The sequence below is a fragment of the Camarhynchus parvulus genome, chromosome 3 (genome assembly GCF_901933205.1).
Source record: "Camarhynchus parvulus chromosome 3, STF_HiC, whole genome shotgun sequence".
NCBI classification, from domain to species: domain Eukaryota; kingdom Metazoa; phylum Chordata; class Aves; order Passeriformes; family Thraupidae; genus Camarhynchus; species Camarhynchus parvulus.
This window is the reverse complement of record NC_044573.1, coordinates 35,354,735-35,372,093: the sequence shown is the minus strand read 5'-3', so window position 1 is coordinate 35,372,093 and position 17,359 is coordinate 35,354,735. Positions and strand designations below refer to the sequence as shown.

At 36.6% G+C, this 17,359-nt stretch overlaps 1 protein-coding gene across 5 annotated transcripts in view; it reads right to left on the bottom strand.

Annotated features, from left to right (window-relative positions):
* The window catches only part of BIRC6 (baculoviral IAP repeat containing 6), a 177,745-nt gene that overhangs the window by 65,267 nt on the left and 95,119 nt on the right, over positions 1–17,359 (bottom strand). For all 5 annotated transcript variants that reach the window (XM_030945315.1, XM_030945316.1, XM_030945314.1 and 2 more), the window contains exons 55-60: positions 13,809–14,589; positions 12,774–12,917; positions 10,948–11,077; positions 7,602–7,733; positions 5,127–5,294; positions 1,900–2,073 (exon numbers count right to left, since the gene is read on the bottom strand). In XM_030945315.1, the coding sequence (XP_030801175.1) occupies positions 1,900–2,073; positions 5,127–5,294; positions 7,602–7,733; positions 10,948–11,077; positions 12,774–12,917; positions 13,809–14,589 (1,529 nt within the window). The remainder of the gene's footprint in view (positions 1–1,899; positions 2,074–5,126; positions 5,295–7,601; positions 7,734–10,947; positions 11,078–12,773; positions 12,918–13,808; positions 14,590–17,359) is intronic.

The window sequence follows — 17,359 nt, the reverse complement described above, 5'->3', positions numbered from 1 at the left end:
CGAGCCATGAATTGGTTGGACTGCAAGAAATGTTACATATCCTTCATAATGATGGTTTTAAAAGAAAGATTTTGACCAAAAACCTCACCCCTCTGTTTTGCAGTGTAAAAAGCTGTAAGCCTTCCCAAAGGAAGACAACAAGAAAATAGAAACACAGAGATACTGATAAAGCACAGAAAACTGCTTCTCTGCAAAAGACACTTGAAAAGTAAGTTCTCAGTGAGTAAAGCTATAGGCAGATCCTTTCATTGTGAGTGCAAACACAGTATCATCTGCAATATTCACTCAAGGACTTAAAAAGCATACTTAAGTGTAAGTCCTTTAGTTAATTTTCTTATAATCCAATTGAAACCATTTCACCTCCATAAGCATTTTCCAAGTTTTCAGTGAAGTCATGCACTTCACTGTGGAAAACTGCTGATCTCAAAAAAGGCATTGAAGCACACAGAAAAAAATGTTAATAAATTACACTCCTCCTCAGGTAGTAGTAAATGTAGCACTAGAGACCCATGTGAACCTATGAAATCATCCAGCATGTCAAAAATCTATCCAGGTGTCAAAAAAACTGTGGTCTATTTTAGGTAGCAAGTAAGGGAGCATTGATATGTAAGAAAAATTTCTCTAGATATTATGCACTAGTCAAGAAAAAGCCATAGCTCTGACCTTCATTATTGCTAACTGGTGATTGTGAATATAACTAATATTTTGCTGTATATCACCACAGATCAATGGATTTGTAATGACAAGCTTAAATTTTCAGAAGTATTTATATCAAGTTTAAACAAAAAAGTGCCCAATAACTTAATAAAAGTTCAGAGGACCTTTATATTTTCACATACAACTTTACTACTAAATTGAACCTTCTCTAATGATTTGAGTTTTATTCAAATAGTAAAATATTTAAATATTAATATTTGTAAACTGTATGTTTAGAATTTAAATAAAGAGCATAAGTAAACCAAAGTATTATTTGAAAAAGATATGTCTCTCATTAGTGCGAGAGATATGTATATCCAAACACTGCAGAGTCATGAAATGCTTATTTCAGACCGGATATCAAGAAAATTATAATTGTTTTTCAATGCTTCTGTTTCTTATCTTTTCTGTAAACAGACTATCAAGGGAACAGGTTTTAAAAGAAGGCCTTGTCTGAAAAGAACTGTATGATTATTTTTGGAATTCCATGCTGTGTCAGCAGGCTGATGACCAGCCGATCAATTAGCTTACTTTCAAAGTCCCATTTCTCTAAGTATTGCCTAAAGGAACGATATAAAAATATTTCAGAACAGACTGCTGGGATAGATCTTCTCCTTTCCCCTTCCCCAGCAAGCAGATAGCAAGCAATTGGCAGAAGTATTATCAATAAATACATCCTATTAGAAAACGTTAAATATTTTTAAAAGTTGCAGTTATAAGACCTGCTTAGATGGCTTGAGAGAAATCTCATTTTCAAAGCAGTATTTGGTACATAAGATAGCTCAATAAAAAAATTCACAGGCTTCTCTAACTCATATGGTTTCAAACAGCTCCTGTATTATGAAATCTGCCCTGGTTAGCAACACAAACACACTTACTTACTAGAGAGAACTGATATCCATGTCAAGAAATAAAATATACTGTATCTATACAATCACAATTGTATCACATACAATATTACAATGAAAAAAGAAAAGTGAAACCAGAGCAACCATATTGGACCATCTTATAGATACAATTTAGGCAGGGAATGAATTAGTACTTTATCCCAAGTTTTGCTCTTATCTGGAAAAGAACAGCTCAGGAAAATCATCCAAGAAAACACAAAAAACCCGCTGTTTCTCATCAAGAAAATCAAAACAATTTTTGTCCAAAATAAAAACATTTTTAGAAGGAGTATACCAAAAAAGTAAGAATACTCACCTTTTTCTGTGTGAAGACGTTTAAATGAGTCTGTTTTTGATAAGCTTGGATCTGAGATTACTTTGGAACCGAGTTTAACTGTCAAATCTATGGATCGGTATCCTTGAGGGAGTTTGCGGTCATACAGCAGAGTCAGAAGCTGGGCAAGCGTCATTTCAGCTGGTAATGGCTGACCTAGACAACAAAGGCATCAAGTCAGAGAGAAAATTCTGACTGGGTTCCTTTAACATACATATCCATCCAGGTGCTGTTCATTACTTGTACCACAGAAGCCAAGTAGACAAAATATAATCTGGCTCCAAACTAAGGCCTTCATTTTACCATTTGTTCTCTTGGGAAAAGGGGCCCCATCAGTTTGGAACCAATCATCAAAAAGATCTATGCCAGCATTCCCTAAGATAGCTCTGTGCTGAGAGCACAAACACTTGGCACATTTAACAAATGGCTAAGGCTGTAATTTGATGTGCATTTTAAGAGGTTACTGGCTGTCCCCTGCTATTAAACATCACCTATGCAGCACCCTTGAATTGTGGGAGCATGGAGGTGTGTGTAACCCGAAGGTAAAACAGGTGGTATTGAAAAAAGTGGAAAAAAAAAGAAACTGGGAATTCTTCTTCAGGGCTACTAATCCCAAGCCTAGCTCACTACTCCTGTGTCAAGACAGCAGAAAATATAAAAAAAAGGGCACTGCCAGGACCACTTTTCTCCACAGCAATGTAGACTTGAAATGCACATGCAATACAGTCCAAACTCATTACTCTAATTCAGGTTTTGGCCACTTTGTTGATTGCAAATATATTCTTCCCTGAAATTACAAACCAATATGAAGGCAGAAAAATTTTGTCTGAAAACAAGTAGATTTACACATTAAATATTTTAGAGTTGGATCATATAATAGCACGTCCATTTCATCTTGATTGTACTTAATCAAGTAAAACAACATCTAAGGGTTCCTTAGTAACAATCTGTTCCTTCAATTGAAGATTATGTCTTAAGAAAAGCAAAAATTAAAAATGCCTTGCCATTGTACAAGGTAATAACTGTCTGCTGTGCAAGACGTGCCCAGATCACAAATAAAGAATGGTTTACATGACCATTGCAAGACAGTCAGCCTTTACCAGATACATACCGAAAACAGGCACTGGGTTTTGATCTCATGTCCAAAACAGCAGTATCATAGATTATCCTGAGTTGGAAGAAACTCACAAGGATCAAAGCCCAACTCTTGGCCCCACATAGGACAGCCCCAAGAGGCACACCATGTGCCTGAGAGCATTTTCCAAGTGCTTCTTGAACTGTCAGGCTTGGGGCTGTGACCACTTCTCTGGGAAGCCTGATCCAGCACCCAACTACCCTCTGGGGGAAGATCCTTTTCCTAATATCCAACCTAAGCCTCCCCTGACTCAGCTTCAGGCCATTCCCTCGGGTCCTGTCACTGGTTACCAGTCACTGGAAAAGAGATCAGTGCCTACCCCTCCTCCTTCCCTCACGAGGAAGTTGTTTACTGCAACGACGCCTCTGCTCAGTCTCCTCTTCTCCAGGCTGAACAAGTGACCTCAGCCATCCCCATATGGCAACCTCTCAAGACCTTTCACTCTCTTCATTGCCCTCTTCTGAACTATCTTTAATAGCTTTAGGTCATATTGTGTCACCCAAAACTGCCCCCAGTACCTGAGGTGAGGCTGGCCCAGAGCAGATCAGAGTGGGACAATCCCCTCCCTTGTCTGGCTGGTAATGCTGTGCCTCATCTTCCCACCCTCCAGAAGAGCCGGTAACCGTCATGGCACACCAATCACTGGACTCGTCCTACCAGGTTTTGCTCATTGTCCTGGCTTGACTATATGATGCTTTTATCCCCAGTCATCTGTTCTGTTTATGCTGAATAATAAGATTTGCACCTTTAAGACTTGTTCCAGAGAGTGAAGTGGGGAGAGAAGAAGCGTGCAGTTTGTTATCAGACACTGCACTCACTCCTCCACATTCCTGCTCCTGGACTGTGTTGTCTGCAGATGGACAGACAGCGGGACAGAGCTCTCCTTTGTTTTAGTTAGTTTAGCTAGCTGAGGCAAAGAATTTCCCTGGACTGTGGTTTTTTTTTTTTTCCTTTTCTTTGGATCTGTTCAAACCCGCTCTGGACCGAACACCCAGAAGAGCACCAGCAGCTGACACCTGTGGCCCACCGGGCCGGGCCTGAGCCGTGGCATTTCCAGCACCGGAGGGACTGATGAGAGACTGAGTGAGCTGAGCTGCCACCCAGGGAGGGGACTTTCTGAGTTTGTCATCTCTTTTGGAGCAGTAAGAGGTTTTATTGTTTAATAAACAGTTTTTTCCACTTTTCTCCAAGGAGGTATTTCTTCCTGAACCAGTTGGGGGAAGGGGGCCGATTGAATCTGCTTTTTTAGAGGAACCCCTTAGGGGGTTCTCTCCCAAATTTGCCCTGAACCAGGACACTCATCAATTTTAGATATTTTAATCCAAGTATAGGATCCTGCTAATAATTGCCAGAGGATAGCCTCAAATCTGGTAATTGGATAGTAAGTCTCAAATTTAGGGATTTTTGGGTGAAAATAACTTGATCAGAAGTTAACCACTTAATTCCATTAGCTGGATCCAGACAAGAAGCTGTTCTGCACAATAATGAAGTGTTTCACTCATGTTTCTGTCTTTTACTCCTGATCTAAGTCACTACAATTTCTCCCTGAACAAGAGATATTGGCAATCTCGCTATACCATATCTGATATATGTGGAACATGACCAACTGCTTAGGACATGCTGCGTTTTTAAAACACAAATGTTATGGAATTCAAGAATATTCCTGAACTGGCAAATCAACCCTTCAGAGAGCAATGCAAGATGGTTGCCCACTTAGAACCTGAAGTAATAGGGCATTGGTACCAGTTCAGTTCTGCCTTGTATGTGGAAGAAAACCCATGTCAACTTTCAAACCCACCCTGCTTTCATTTGTGACTGAAAGGTTTTTGAGAGCTTTTTTAAGGATAAGGTACAAAACTTCAATGGGGATCAACATAATTGCCACTTTTTTGAGCTGTTATGATGCTACAATGCTGCAGCTGCTGATGTTATCATGATTTCCAGCTGAAAGCTGCTTACCAGCTCCACACTTCCAAGATGCTAATGCCCATTACCATTGTAACAACTTCCTGATCATGTATCAGGCACTGAAAAGACCATAATTTTGATAGGTAAAATGTATTATTAAAGTTACCTGGTAGTAGTTTATGGTACAGATGAAAGACTGGAACACTAATGGTCTTGCTGGAAGATTCTCCTCCTGAGGAAGAAGTACCAACTTTATCTGCCATCACTCTTCCTCGCCTCGATGGTGGACGTGGAGGGGTTGATGAAACAGCTCTTTTTGACTGAGATTTCAAACCTAGTACAGAAGAAAAGAATTTCAGGTTGTTCTAGTATTTAATACGTTCAGTTTGCCAAGATACAACATATTCAAAACCCTCAATGATAGAGAAATATACGAACTTTACCTCACTGGCTAATTAAATACCAGAATAACATTTTTGTATAAAGCATATTTGGATATAATCCCAGTATTTTTAGTGAAAAGGCTGTGCATTCTCCTAAGCCCCAAACATAAACCAAACCATAACTAGATGATACCTTGCATAAAAAAGCAAAAGCTATTCTGATTTTGTTCTTATTGAAAAGTCTCTCACAACGAGCCCTACAGCAAAACATTTTTAAGCTGTCTTTTCACCTGAAAGCAAGAAAGGCAAATTTTTCCAAACTGACAGACATTTCAGCACAGATTATAGCTAATAACCCCTTGTCTGGCCTACAAAGGTGTCTTTGGCTGCAGTACTGACAGTACCACATGTGATGAAAGGTGTCTTTATATGTGCTTTCCAAGTTCCCTGGCCCCAAAACATTTGAAGTAAGCACTACATGAAAACCAGGAGGCAGAATAGCTACATAAAAGCTCACTGCTACTACACAGCAAGACCGCCCTATCTTAGGACAGCTCAAGGTGACTTAAGGTGCAGCAAAATTATACTGCAATCATGTACCTTTCTGTGCAGGTGACAGAGGTAAAAAGCCAGCAGGTCAACAGACAAAGACAGACAATTACTAACTTATCATTGTCCAAGAGTTGCCACAAAACTAACAAGATCCACACTTGAAATGCTGTAATACACTCTAGTTTCAGCTGATCATTAGAAACAGCTCTAATGTGCAACACATTGTCCAATAATCTCAGTACACTAAACTAGCTTGCCTCAGGAAGATCAGGCTGCAAATACCATCTTCTCCCTCTATTAATTTTGCCCATAGGTAAAAACTTAGGTAAGTTCTTTTAACTTCTTGAGATTCTGAGGACACTACGAAACCCTCAGAATTATATGAAAAATTATTGCAAAAGAAGAAAATATTTGACAAACAGGCAATAAAACAAATACAAATTAAATAAGTTTAAATGTAAACTCTTACTAAATTGAAGAAAATTGGAAACATCATAAAAAAACCTGAAATCTGCTTCTTTTTAATAGAGAATGGGCTATATCACACAGTAGGATGAGCGATGCAACTGGAATGACATGGCTGACTGCGCTATGCCCTATCTTCAAGCCTGGCTTAGTATTTTTGTTTCTTTCTAGATTTTTTGTGTTTTAACTCTATCCTTGGACCTATAAGTATTTTATATACTACTAAAACATGTTAAACTTGTTTAAGTGGCACCTACTGTAACTATTTTGTCAGATAAAGAGGCTGTAATTAACATAGCTATGTTGTTTTAAATGTACACCAAGTTCAGTGAAACTGCTGCCCTGTTCAACCTTTGTGTTAAGTTATATCTACATCTAAAAATCTGAAATAAAAAGCTTAAGAAACATTGGTGCCAAAAGTCAAAGGAAATCAGCATCTCTGCTTTATGCTTCATGAAGTGTGAATGAACTTGAGGTACCTCAATGATGGCAGAAAGCTAGATATGAAGGGAATAGTTTGAAGTTCATTAATCAACTTCAAACCGAAAGACTAATGACTTCTACAGCCATCATCTGAACTGTAACATTTAGGTACCACTGCAAAATTACTATGTTCAACCTATATGCTCCAACAAAAGGTTTGCATTTTCGTCAGAAAAACGGCTTACATGAAGACTTCTGAAGGTTCGACTCAATAGTTTTTATAAACTGAATGCTTTGAAAGAAACTCCAGTATTAGTTGTTTCCAAGTGGAATAACATGGGTTTATGCCAAAATCACCATCTGACAGTTTTTACCAGAGTACCATTAGCTGTTATGCAAAATATGTGGATACCTTTTATTTCCAAAGTATATTTTCAGAAGAGAGGTGACTAAACCCTGTTGTCAGCTCCTGCAAAAAGCAGAAGCAATAATTCCCTCCAAGCGCCAGGGGTGTCTTTAAAAAAATGCTGTAAAATACCCTAGTAACAGCATCCACGAAGATACCACTGACACATATATTTAGGTGTACATAGATTTGACAAATTTGTCAAAGTATAATCTGCTAGAGGCAGCTGTTTCACCAGGAATCAATCTCTGCTGCCTAATAGTCAGTTACATTACAGTTGTAGTACCAGGTGGTACAATCTTTCTAACCATCACTAGTAATAAAGTTAATTATTGGTAGATATTTTCTTCCCCCAACACACTTTTAACAGCAGAAAGATCCATTTTATAAAAGATAGAAGAAAAAGACATACCAGAAGCAACAACAACGCTGTAATTATCCTGAAATCCATTTTCTGCTTTAACTTTTTCTTTCTCCTCATAATTCTTCTTTTCTTTATCTTCCTTCTGTTCATTAATTAGCTTAGCTGTAATACTGGGCGTATCTATATGGGGATGGAGGGGATAAGGACAAAGAAAGAGAGAAAAGAAAAGCATTTCAAGATACTAAGTTGATTTTATTAGTTTCTAAGCCGTTAACAAGTCCATTCTCAACTACTGTAGCATTTCAGAGTTCCAACACAGGCAGCAATAGTCTTGTCAATACCTATAAATTAAGGTATTATAGTAATTCTGTCTCCTTCTTCCCGCAAAATTCTGTTCTCTGACAATTTACATCTGTAACAGTTTAAAGCCATTACTTGATGAATCAAGTGCTTTCACATTAAAAAACACTAAACTACTGCAATCAACCGAAAATGAGATTAAGCAAAAAATCTCTAGCCAAACCCAAAGAACCAAAAAACTCACAAAAAATCTTGACAAAACAACAAAAGCAAAAAAATCCAACAAAAAAAGAAATATCAATTTTTTTTTTCTTAAGGACAGCTGCAGACTTATTTAAACACGATCTTGTATTTGGGTCTGGATATTTCTTGTTACTTACTGATCCAATTTCAGAACTGGTAAATTCTCTTCCTTTGGAAGAGAAAACTGGAAGACGCCTGAAGTACATGACACAACCAAATCTTGAGCTGTTTAAGAGAACAGTGGATTGCTGCAGTTCGACCATTTTGGTTCAATCACTAGCACAGATCACAACTATCAGTACATTATTAAATCTAACCTAACTTATTAAATCACTGATGATTGACAATGGACACTTTCATACCCTGTGTGGTACAACACTGGCACCAAAACGGTCAAGTAATTCTCTATTTGCTTCTAATTTTTATGTCTGTATTAGACAGCACTAGAGACTAAAAAAAAGATAGAGCGTGAAACTACTGCCACCTAGGACTCAACATTCACACACACTCTCTATTTATAGATCTGTGTATATATACAAACACATGTGTATGTATACATACATACACACATACAAATGCATCTAACTGTGAGACTGTATATGTTTTTGGCTTTTAAAAAAATTCCATCATTACTATTATTAGTAGTACTACCATTATTATTATTAAATTTCTGAGTTGCTCTAGGTTTTGTTCCATGGACTCAATGTCCACTTACTGCTGAGAAATTTAAAGATCATTAATAAAATTATTAAAGAACGTTAAGCAATGGTATTTTAACTACTCAGGTGAAATCCAGATTTGTTGTTCAGTTTTTCTGACTCCAGCAGGAATTCAAGCCTAAGGTGCATGAAATACAAAACAACTGGTACTCATCCAGGCAATCCTATCTGCTGTGTACTGCACATTTTCTTCCTATGGTGAAGGGATGCAGGCAGCAGATCTATCAATGATTTTATGACCCCTTTCTCCTCCTCTTTTTTTTTTTCTAAAGCTGGGACAAAAGTACAAAATGAATATGGGTCTTGTGATTTATTCATGGAGACAATATGAAATAGTTAACAGTAGTAAAGAAAAAAGAAGATAACCCAACGGACAGACTCTGACACAGGATCTTCATGACTTCCTATAGTAGTGTAGTGGTGACAGCCTTTTCTTTATTTTCTACCCCAGTCCACTCCTTCTCTCTCTCTCACCCTAAACACACAGCTTGCTCCTTTTACATTCACAACTTCTTTACTCTGTCCTAACCATGGACTTCCTAGAATGCCAAGGCATAACAATGCAGCAGCAAACCCTAAAGTTACGATGCCCTACCAAGTCAGCACCATTTTCAATTTCAGACATGACAGTTTACCACATCATCACATTCTCCTCTCCAGACCTTATTAGCACTGGCTATCAAGCTGACAACAGTGCACCCCTAAGGCAGCTACTCAGGACAGTTTATGTCACTGCTCACCAACTGATCCCTACCGCATATGAAGTGATCATCCCACCCATTACAGTAATGAAATCCTTGTGCAGTTTGTGGTCAGAAAAACCTTAGTCACATTTCACACGTGACTCTCTGGACAGTAAATAAATATAGAATTCTGTCAGAAATAGTAAACTATTCCTTGATAAATAAGATTGAAGCATTTAGCTAGGAATGGATATTTTTCTATTAAAATCCTAAAACACATCTTGTCCTTTCTAGTGTTCTGCCAAATAATATTTTAGTACTCCTATCAGCTTGTTAGGTAACATTTATTGCCCCAACAAATTTGTAAATGTAAAAAATTTTCCATAGATATAAAAAAGCAATAGTTGCTTTTAACCCCATGAAGACCAGTCTCAAATTAAAAGTCAATCTACCCTGAGTTCCAAAGAAGTACAAAATCAAGTAAACCTACATCTAGGAGCATACATACCTAGTCAGATGAATGGGCAACTAAGATCACACCATTCAGTGCACATCTTCCACTTAGCAAAAACATAATTGCTCTAACAATCTTTGACTTTTCTTTGGTATTATTGAGAACCACATTTTAAGAGTAAAGAGGAAGTGCTGGATTTGTTTATTTTTTTTAAAGCTAGACATGTATAAAACTGATTTTTCATTTAACATGTCCAAACAATTTTTGCTCTCTTTATTACTAGAGGAGAATCAACTTGCATTTTGCCTGGTTTTACCTAGAGAGCTATGACATAGAGATGACATCTTCAGTACGAATTCTACTTGTTAACTAAATTTTAAAAAATTACTAACCCTAATCTTTAACATATAGTTCTGTTTCCTGAAGTATTAAATAACCACTAAAATTAAAGGTGGGTTTGATTTTAAGATTAAGATGTATACCATTTAGGTGTCAAAATCCATATTATGGTCTGTGAAAGCCTGGTCAACAGAGTTCCCTACAGAGAGGTTCATCTCTCAATGTATATTCAAGTAGTGTAACTGAAAGTACTGAAATTTAAAAAACAAGTAAATAAATTAATGCCATAACATTATCCTCTCACTGAGCATAATTTTAAAATTAGTATCTAAAAGTAAATGATACTTTTGATTTTTCATTTAGTAAGCAAACGCAAATATTTATAGAGCAGACAAATGTATAACCACAGAAATTAGATTAAGCCCTTATCAAGGTCCTTTTCACAGGACATACATCTCTCCCCTGAGATGTACCACTAAGTTCCAGGCTATTTAACTGACAAAATTTGGGGAATTTAATGAAAGGATGAAAGACAGTGTGTTTTAAAGACTGATATTTGCAGTATGATTTGTATGGTCAAACAAACAATGTAAGATTTTTTTTTAACTGCATTTAAAAAAGAAGCAAAACAAAACCATGAACTATTGCAAACTTGCCTGACACACGATCAAGAACCTCTGCCAGAGTTGTTGAGACAGGCAAGTGAAGAGTACGAAATTTGTGTCCAGCTCCATACATTGGATGTTGAATTACATGACTAGTAGCATTAATTCTACCTTTGTACAGCTGAAAGGAAAAAACAGTCAACATTAATTATGACTTTAACACTGAGAAATAAGTTAAATCACTATGTTCTTATAAAGCCACATCAGCTAGATAAAGCTAAATTCTTAGTATGCTAAAAAAGAAAACTGATATATCCTTCAACTTTGGAGGTATAGACTAAAAATGCATCAGATTAAGATATGTTTAGTTTTTAATTCAAAATAATTTGGTTTGAAAGCCTACAATATTTTTAGGATCAGAAACCGTATGATATCATCTTTGCTTTAAAAAACCCAATCATTTTACATAGCTGCAATATGAGAGAAAAATCGCATGCCTGAGACTTGTAATTGTTTAGGAAACAAAAACTTAACTTTGAAACTAAATACTGAAAAATAACAATGCACTTTGAGTAAAGAAAGATGATGTTTCTCTGTTGCTCTCACTTCAGGAGGAAGTTTATTCTAGACTTAATATCTACTTGTTGTTATTATGACAGGTAACTAAGTCACTATTAGTTAAAACATTGCAAATATTTTACCATAATGTATTTTAGACAGCCCCGAAGACCTGTTTATTCATATGAACTTACAGGACCAATTTATTGTTGTGCAATGCAATTTAAAAAAATCTATCTCCTGACAACCAGAACTGAGCTTCTGAAAAACAGTTTTGGTAAGAACTTTTAAACTAAAAATGGGGAACCAATCTTTGAAAGGTTATGTTGGATATTCTAGAAGTATATCCTGTACATCCACATTATTTTTAAGGTTTCTCTTTGCATCTTATAGGAGGAATCATCTCACTAAGAACACAATTTCCCAGTGTTTTTAATAAAAGAAACTGAACTATGACAACTTCAAGACATTTTTTCTGCTTTTACATATCTAGCAACAGCTCTCTGTAAAAATCTGCTGTGCGTAAAACAATTAACAGAAAACTGATGTTAGCTTCACATTATCTATGGACCTGTTCACAACTATTCAGCTAATTTAAAACATTTAAATGTGCTAAAATTGTATTTGTGCCTCCTTTTCCACTTTTATACTATCTGATCCAGATTCCCTCTCATATATCTCCTGCAGTGCTTTACTTCTGAGATGCAGAAACCAAAGCAGCAAATACTTTGTTCTGAAGTATCTTTATCTTTATCTGGGAGTATCAGATCTTTTAAAGAAACTTGTGGCTTTGCCCTAATTTTTTAGTCACGGCCATCAATGGAGAGCACATCAGACGTCAATTGTAATTCTGTTCCAGGGAAGCATGTGGGACCATAAAGCACACATCTGCTTTAGAAATTAATTCACATATTTGTCACTGTATTCATGGCATTTTGGCTAACTGCTGAAGCATGTCTGCCAATTTTGACTATGACTGATCCTTAATGATACTGCTAAGGACTACTGAGCAGATATTGTATCTATATCTATTGCTAGTGTGTAAGGGTACTATTAAAAAGCCTTCCCTAAGATAAATTTCAGTTGTCAGATCCTTCAGAAGCAGTATATTTCCAACAAATATTTTGTGTTATTGTAGCACAGTGCCTTGAATTTCCTTCTAAAATGAGTTAAAATTCAACATCACTTTCCTCTCAAAAATATCACGTGTACAGCAGAAAAAAGCTGCTAACACGTCAAACAAAGTTGAACATGCTCAGACTTAAGATTTACAAGCTAAATTTATTCCATGTTTACCATACAGTATCAAAAATTCTTACTGGACAAGGTGACTGAAGAAACAAAGTCACTTTCTCATCCTCTAGCATCAGCTGCAAAAAAAGCCTCCTAATAAATCCTGAAATATTTCCAGAGGTTGGAAGGTTCCCACGCTGAGGAGAGGACTGGAACAATTCACAGAGAACCTGAGAAGGCAAAATGGTATCAGATTTAAAATATTTCTACATTTAGGTCTTTAAAATATAGCTCTACACAGCCAAAGTAGGCAGTGCCCAAGATCCACTTCTAGTTATCACACAAACCAGCTCAGAAATCAGCACCACTGAAGAAAATACCTGCAGCAAGTAAGGCCTTTAATATTAGAAGTTTAAAACACTGACTCCAGCATCAAAGTAATAGTAAACATATAGATTTCTCAAAAAGATAAAAAAATGAAAATAAAGTAGTTATAAAACCAGCTTTTGAATCCCTAAAGCAAACATTTCCCATGACATAATGCACTATTACTCCCAGCCATTAACAGAGAACTGACTCAATTTTTTACTGAAGTCTACTTCTTCCTAGAGCATCGTTATTTTTAATGCTGAAAAACCATTTTTTCACTATATTTGCATTCAGCTAGGTCTGCAAGGTTAATGAATGTGACAAAGATAGCTGAATCTGCTCTAAATGCCAAATGCAAAGCCATTTTCTGCAATACCCTGTATTTCCTCGGACACAGGTTGCATAAGCAAACTTCCCAGGAAATCTCCTTAGGTTACTAATATAAAATATATGAGAAGCTTGCTGTTCAAATTCCATTTCACAAAAGTTTAGCCCTATCCAATTAAACAGTCTTTTGGAGTTTGGTCTAAAGTTTTTTTCTCTAAACCAAGAGGAATACAAATCTATACACAGGACTGGACAGCCATGCCAAAACATTTTTATATGTTTCAGACTCAGATCAACAAGCTAACAATTTTAATATAAATTTTTCCAGTCAATGACAGTTAACAAAAGCTCAATTTATTATAAAGAAAGGTAAAAAACACAGAAAGTTTTCGAAGTATTAAAACATTATTGTTTTTCTCTCTCACCTGTGCCATAAGTCTCTGGTTATTAGGATGGCAAGAGATGCACTGCAGGAAGAAAGCAACTGTTGCATTTTCAATTGCTGTCCGCTGCTGAGTGGTCAATCCTGTGGTCACAGTTGAAGAAAGCGAGCTGGACCTTGCACTGGTCTGCTGTGCCGTCATATTGTGTCCTCCAGAGGTAGCACCAGAATGGCACAACAGGAATAAAAGTGCTGTCCACAATGGATTGACTTCAGAGCCACCCAACCAATCCTTCATCATGTGGCTGTTGCCAACTTCTGTCAGAAACCTGAGAACAGGAGCAACCAGGTCTGCCGTGATGGGCATTTTATTAAAGTGCTGTGGAACGTGGTGCCTCCTGAGCCTGTCCTGGCTGATATCCATTGATTGTGCAGTGCAGTCAGAGTTAGAAGTATGGTTAAAGCAAAAACTAGCAAGACTTCTTACAAGCAGTGAAGGCAAACCTGAGTCCAATAACTGCTTGATAGCTTCAGGAGACTGAGATGAGGCAGCAAGAGTAGCCAGGTGAGACTCTGTTAGTGCAAGAGGGGCTTGTGCATTTTTAGAGTCATCTGTCAAAGATGAACTAAGGTCCTGCTTTTTGCTGTCATCAGTCATAGACAGTCTGTGCTGACACTGCATTGGAGGAGGAGTGATACCCATCCATCGCATCAGTAAGGAAAAGTAATTTGGGTGGATGTGGCACATGGAACAAAGTAAACTATCGACAGCTTTCTTCAAAACCATGTTGCAGGGAAGGGACATGGACCAGTTAAACAGTGACCTGTAGAAGACAGAAAATTGATACAACATTTTTGCACTTTTATGATGTACTACTATAGAAGCTGCTGTGAAACACTCTGTGTTGAACTTGGAAGCTTGTTTTAGACCACAATATCAGCAGGATGCTGATTACCCAGAAGGCATTTCTCAACTGTATGCTTAAATTTCTTTCACAATACTGTATTTTAAATAGACATAATCCAGCTGCACACAAAAACCAGATTTCAGTCTTTCCACAGTTGTCATACATCTTATCCATTTTAAACCAACTGCAACCTCTTTGTGCTGTCAATTCTCCAAGCTGCAGCTGTTAGGGTCACACACATGACCCTATGTGTGTGTACAAAGGTCATTTACATGAAGGTTTCAATTCCTTGTAAGAATTTTAAGTACTTGAACATGTTTCAAAATTTTTAAAAATTTTAGCTTAATTTTTTAGCTATTAGCTATTTTCTATTAGCTATTTTCTTAAAGATGCTGTAAAAAAACCCAAAAGCAGTAACAACCTTGTTCGTTGGACAACACACCCTTGTTATCCTTACTTGACCTAAATTTAGGACAAAAGTTAAGAAGAGAATTATTCCTCAGAGATTCTAAAATCCCACCTACTTTCGGCATCACATCCAAGTACTATTGCTTGAATGCTAATCCAAGCCATACGAATGCAGAAACTAATTTAGCTCCTGTTATCCAGCTTAAATTTCAGAAGGGGTACTTGTAAAGTAAAAGGATAATTTCTTCACACAGACTTGTCCAGAGTATGTGAAGTACTTTAAAAAAACAGTTTTCCAAACTGCATTCACAGTACCTTGACACCACAGATGTTACATTATCTTAACATTTACACACAGAAGTGAACATGCACTTCATGCTATTCAATGCTAGGTTTTTAAATTAAATTTGGATGTATTATTGTATCTTGCATTCCCACTTGAAGGCAAGGATTGTTTTCCCTTCCTCTGGATGAAAATGTTATTCTGTGATTAGTCTAAGGGCACCCTAGGAACTCAAAGAACTCTCTGGGTCTCACCAAAACTTGGATTTATCACAGTCAAAGACTGATAAAACCCCTCCCCAGCAGAAAACTCATCTCAGTGGCTAAATGATCTGTAACTCTGGGAAGACAGTCACAATTTCCAAAAGTGCATGTGTAATAAAGCTACACTTAACTCTTCTCCAAATATATATTAACACAATCCAAATGCTAAAATCTTCAGCATGAGTTCATGCTCTATGAAAAATAAGGTTTTTTTCTAAATACATATTTAAAAATAACTATGGGATTAGCATCCATCGGCCAAAGCAAAAATACTGAAATGGAAAAAGGGGATGATGGGAAAACATTTCCAAGAACAAAGTGATTTATCACATGAAGGAGAAACTTGGAGCTATAGCTAGAATCCATTACAATATTTCAAAAGTTACAATACCAAAGAAAATGAGGAATACACATGAAAAGTTACTTTTATCAGAAAAAATATTTGCCAATATAACTCTTAACAAAAAAGCTTTTATATTTATTAAAGAATATATTTTATAATTTGCTCCAGATGGTGGCCTATATGAGTGATAGTTTTATATCTGGCAGGAGGGTAGGGGAACAGGGTCATATTATAAGTTGCACACTCGAACTAGGTACAAACTATCATTTCTCCCTGTGATGAAAACAACACACTTTCCTCCAAAAGACAGGAACTCAGCTATGAAACCCACTTTTATATATAGATTTTATATAAATCTAATTGGGCTGTCCATTTTGGAAAGTCCATTCTTATTAGAGCTTTTCCTTTTCAAATGTTAAAATGTATCCTGAAAACATATTTCCGTTTAAGTGTATTGCTAAAAGGACTAATTGACCTGCAATTTAAAATCCTTAACCAGATTCCCAGGATGAACAAGCTCATTTTGAATTAAGAGTTATCTACATCACTGTATCACTGAAGTGTCTTTGGAGATCGTCTTGCTTGAAGTCATGTTGCACATATGTAAGAGTCCCACATGCTTGTACCTGTAACCATAACTTATACACTTGACAGTGCTTTAATGTTTGACTATGCTTAAAGGAGACTGGTTGTGCAAAAATATGAAGGTTTCCTAAGAGCAATAACAAAGCCACGTCCAAAGATCCCTTCATTAACTGCAACTGCATTCAACAGTACAAATCAAAGATGGATGACTAATGCTAGATACCATAATTTAACAGCCATTTTTCTATAAAACATGTGAAAAAATGTTAGGTGGCTTTTTTGTTTTGTTTAAATGGAAGAGATAGTTAAGCAACATAAATTGCAAATATTATATCCTATATTTTCACTTTGGCAGTCCCTAAGAGTATACATTTGGTGTTTAGGGTGAACTTCTCTTTAGAATGCATCAAAATGAAGAAAGTTCATAGTTTAAGATTCACTCCAGATTTTGTGCCGTCTTTTCTTCCAGGTCAGGCTAGCCAGAACAGAAGTGAAAAGTCCAAGAAAATATCTCCACCTTCCCACCTCTCAGTTATAGATACTGGATACTGAGACAAATAAAATAATGCTTCTGTAACAACATCCTAATGAAGATCACTTATATCTACTGTGAAAATTACTGCAAACAATTTCAACAAGAACAGTCCATTAAAAGATCTCATGAACGAAACCATGAACCAGCTTGCCTTTCACATAAATGCAAGTATACACATGGATTTCCTGTTTCATTTCAGAATTTTGGATCTTTAAACACAATTATACCTGGAATATGTGAAGTGCAGCTTTGAGTTTAGAACTGAAAAA